Raw genomic sequence first — 4,600 nt, forward strand, 5'->3', positions numbered from 1 at the left:
ATTAACCAGCCCGAGTAGTCATAGACCTTGTAAATAGGTAGCCTTGGCAGACAATACCAACTTAGATAAGGACAAGTGAGTCATAGGCAGAGTTATAGTGACCTGTCCCCTGAACCTTCACCCAGCCGATACCCGGTTCTGAAAGATATCTGTATTCCCCCTGAACACCCACATTCCAGTGTCATTCCCTTCCCCACATCCTGCCTTTCTGTGTTTATAACCCCTGTGTGAATGAATTACGATTTCAGAAAAAAATAAATTATGTTTTAAAAATTTAAAAAAAAAAAAACAGTTCAAGAACAAGAAGGAAGAACAACAGAATCTATGTTTAGGATGCTTCCTGCCTCCTGGTCCACAGCTTGCTGTGATGAATGTTTGACAATCCAAAGAAATGCCTACAGGAAAAAAACCCAGAGTGTCAGGGAGCCCAGGAGACAGAGGTAGCAGGTGCAGAGTTCTGATTTGCATAGCCCCGCCCTTCCAGGAAAAGAGGAACCAGCTATGGATATAAGGGGCAGCTGACTCCTGAGGCAAGGCTGCAGTCAGCAAACATTCCTGGCCTCAGGATGGCAATGGATGAAAGCAGCACACCTATGGACTTCAGCACTCCTGTGGATGTCAGCCCTCCTGTGGGTCTCAGGACTCCTGTGGATCTCCGCAGCACTCCGGCTTGGGAGATGGACAAGTTCATAGAGGATCAACTTCTTCCTGACTCTACATTTCTTACTGAGGTCAGAGCAGACATCAAAGTCATAAGTGCTTTTCTGAAGGAGAGATGCTTCCAAGGTGCCGCCCACCATGTGAGGGTCTCCAGGGTTGTGTTGGTGAGTCCCATTAGCCTGAGCTGACCAGGATGGGGTGGGAGAAGACTCTCAGAAGTCAGATGGCAGTCCTTAGAGGAGAGTGAGTTACCTCCCTGCTCTATACCCAGTGTCCTCATGTACACCCCAGCTATGGCACAGGGCAGAGAACAGAACAGAGACCCCCCTACCTACTGGATGTCTTTACTGATGGAAATTCATTGCCCGAGTTTCCATCTGTCAAATGGACTTTATGATGACAATCCCTACCTCAGACTCTGTGAAAGCTGCAGGAATGTTGTTTTGTAAAGTCCACTCATTTATGTCAGGTGTGCAAGTGTGTTAGTGATTGTGCTCAGCATTTTATTTAGGGAGGATCTCTGCTTATCACTTATTATTTTCTCACATTTTTTCTTTTTCTGAATTCAATTTTCTTAAATTTAACATTTGCCCTGTGGTCATTTAGCATTGTTACAGACTTTCTTCTGGGACTGATGTTAGACATGGTCTATTCCTTTTAATACTCTAACAAGGGGGATCGTGACCACAGTTTAATATGTCTGTGGTGATTTACTCACTCTCCTCTGACGAAGTACCAGCCCACCACTTTGTACTTGAACCTGACCAGCCTCATAGAGTCCTGAGTCCTCTTCCATCTCTTGCCCCCAACCTCTCTCTCACACATACACACACACACATACATACACACACACACATGCTCTTTCTCTCTTTCTCTCCCTCTCTTAATTCCGGTTAGAAACAGATAAAACAAGGGTGTTCGTCATTCTGAGTCTGGCTTATCTCCTGCATCACAAGGAGATCCAGGACTATCTACTTTCCTACAGAGGTGCCAATTTCACTCTTCCGTGCTGAATAGAATTCCACTGCACATGCGTCAGGTTTCTCCATCCAAGGATCACTCTTGATGATGGACTCCTACTGTGTTCACATCTGGATTGCCCAGCATGGCTCTCCCTGCCCCTTGTCATCCTCATCTTTGTCTTTTAGGGTGGCTCCTACAACGAACACACTGCGCTCAAGGGCAGGTCAGAGGCCAACATGGTGGTGTTCTTTAACAATCTCATCAGCTTTGAGGAACAGGTACAGTGGCGTGGAGAGTTCCTTGAGGAAATTCAGAAACACCTGTGCCAGTTGCAACAAGAGAGACAATTTAAAGTGAAGTTTGAGATCCAGAACTCAGAACAGCCGGACTCCAGGTCTCTGAACTTCAAGCTGAGCTCCCCTGAGCTCCAGCAGGAGATAGAATTTGATGTGCAGCCAGCCTATGATGTCCTATGTAAGTCAGCCAGCAGCAGCCTCAGCCTGCCCTTCCCCATGCATGAACCCTCTCTTCTATTTCTCTGTGTCTGTCTGTCTCTCTCTCTCTCTCTCTCTCTCTCACTCTCTCTCTCTCTCTCTCTCTCTCACTCTCACTCTGTGTGTGTGTGTGTGTGTGTGGATTTCAGGGAGTATGTTCACATGTGTGCAGATGTCTGTGCACATGTTTGCATGTGTGTGTAATGCCCAGAGGCCAGCCTTGGATGTCGGATACTTGGGAGCCTATTTTAGTTGAGAGGTTGACCTGGAGTTTGCTGCCCCACCTTCGTGGCTCTTGCAGTAAGGAGATGGTGTCAGGTGTGCTGTGTGCTCTGATGGAGCTGAACCCACAATCTCTGGCACCTGGAGCCTCTGTGTGACTATTAGGTACAGTATAGGGCTGGGGAGAGGGATTGTGTATTCTAGAAGTGTCTGTAGGTTGTGAGTCTCCAGCTGTAAACAATTATACTCAGATGTACTCTGGACACACTTCGATTCCTCTCCCACCGGCTACATTCCAGGGAAGTTTGTTTTCTTGTTTGTTTTGAGAAAGGTGAATGGGCCAGTTTCATGTCATCCTATCTAGTCAGACAGCCTGAGGGACTCTCCTGTCTCTACCTCCCCAGCACTGTGATGTCGGTGTGGACCCTCATGCCCCTCAACCACAGCTTTTAATGGGGATGCTCAGTATCTGCTTAGGGTCCTTGTACTTCTCTAAGAAGCCCTTTACCCACAGAGCCATCTGCCCAGCCCCATGGGCATCCAGAAAATGCCCTCATGGTGAACAGCTCTACATGACTGAGATTGGGAACTGTGTGTTTCTAAAAGTGGAATAAGAGATATAGCTAAAAATTAACATATGTTGCATCTACTTAAAGAATGAGAAACCTCAGACCTATAAGGATGCCTTGGCTTCTGGGGACGGGTGGCGGGGTGCAGGATACAGAAATTCCCAAAGAATTCTTCCCCCCTCTAGACAACTAGACACCCAGCAAACACACCACAAAATCCCACATGCACACGTGTTATGTAATTGCACACTGATGAATCTCTATATTAAGTTCTCTCACACTACACTTGACTGACACACAGTGTGTCTCCAAAATTACGAATTGTCCAATCTGCCCAAGAAGACTAGGAACACCTTTGAAAGACCAGTATTGGGGAGCTTGGAGAATACTTCTGGTTTTACAGTTAGGAGATACAGCACCTCCTGCTGGTCACTGTGTGAACTGCTGCTGTTAATTTAAGAGACAAGGCTTTGGCTCAGAAGAGCCATGGAAATAGGCCAGAGTCTCAGGCAACAGGGACTGAGAGGGTCAGCCTAGGAGTAGCACCAGGGCAGCCTGCTGTGGGAAGCTGCAAGAGGCTTAGAACCCTGCTCAGTGGAGGGGGCTCAGAGTGGTTACCCAGAAATGAGCTGGGAGGGGGCTCCCCCAGAAGCCTGTGTTGCTCATGGACTTGCCCAGCCTCAGGCAGCTTTCCAGTGGGACAGGAACTCTATTGTAGAAGGACTGCCTTGGGAATGCTTGCGTGGATGACATCAAGAGGACCACAGCCCTAACCCAGGTGACTGAGCAAATGAGACCTATTGTGTGCTGGGTCCTGAAACAGTAACTAAGCCTTAGAGAACTTCCTGGATCACTGAGGGAATAGACTTGTCCCAAGTTCCATCAGTGAGTGATTTGGGTCTGTGCCAGCATCAAAGCCTGATGCCTGATAGTGTGGCCTGCTGCAACCATGGCTACACACCTGCAGACACCAAAAGTGAAACCTAATGCCTGGATAGTCTGTTCAAATGTTCAAACACATCTGCACATAGCCATAGACACATCAGTTTCATAGTATGCTCCCTGTCATTGTAAAAGATCACAGGACACACAGACAACAACAACAACAAACATATCCTTAAGCTCTCAGGAACTGGACAATCAAATCCACATGACATTAAGTTAGGCACTACGGAGATTGGTGCACTGCAAACACACAGTCACTGGGGAGACAGTGCAGTGGATTAGGGTGATTGCTCCAAAAGCATGAGGTCCTGAGTTCAAATCCCCAAAGCCCACCTAAGATTAGGAAGTGAGACACATTGACCTCTATCCCTAGAACTATGAAGACAGAGACAGGAGAATCTCTGGGGCCTGATGGATGCCAGTCAAACTCCATGTTCACAGAGAGACCCTGCTGCAAAGGGAAGGGGTTACAAACTATAAAGGAAGACACCCCATCTCCTCTTCTGCCCTCTGGATATGTGTTTGCCACATCCATGCACACACAATCCACCCATCATCTCAAAACAGCACAGAGACTGTACACACACGATAAGATAGACAACTGAGGTAGAGTGCTCCAGGGTACACCAGCACACTGTTGGCCATTATCAGATGACCGTGTAGCTCTCTTGTGAGTGACCACAGTGTGCTGTTTCCTCCAGGCCTGGGAGTAAGGCATCCTACTAGGAGCAGTTGGTGACACAGACT

The 4,600-nt window shown here is 47.6% G+C and overlaps 1 protein-coding gene across 1 annotated transcript; it reads left to right on the forward strand.

Annotated features, from left to right (window-relative positions):
- Window positions 1-566: 566 nt before the first annotated feature.
- LOC114636247 (inactive 2'-5' oligoadenylate synthetase 1C-like) lies at window positions 567-2,097 on the forward strand (the record flags this gene model as incomplete). Its single annotated transcript, XM_028784448.1, has 2 exons — window positions 567-824; window positions 1,809-2,097. Coding segments are annotated over exons 1-2 (547 nt in total), but the record flags the coding sequence as incomplete, so codon positions are not given.
- Window positions 2,098-4,600: the final 2,503 nt, after the last annotated feature.

This window comes from Grammomys surdaster, unplaced genomic scaffold, assembly GCF_004785775.1.
Source record: "Grammomys surdaster isolate TR1022 unplaced genomic scaffold, NIH_TR_1.0 123113, whole genome shotgun sequence".
NCBI lineage: Eukaryota > Metazoa > Chordata > Mammalia > Rodentia > Muridae > Grammomys > Grammomys surdaster.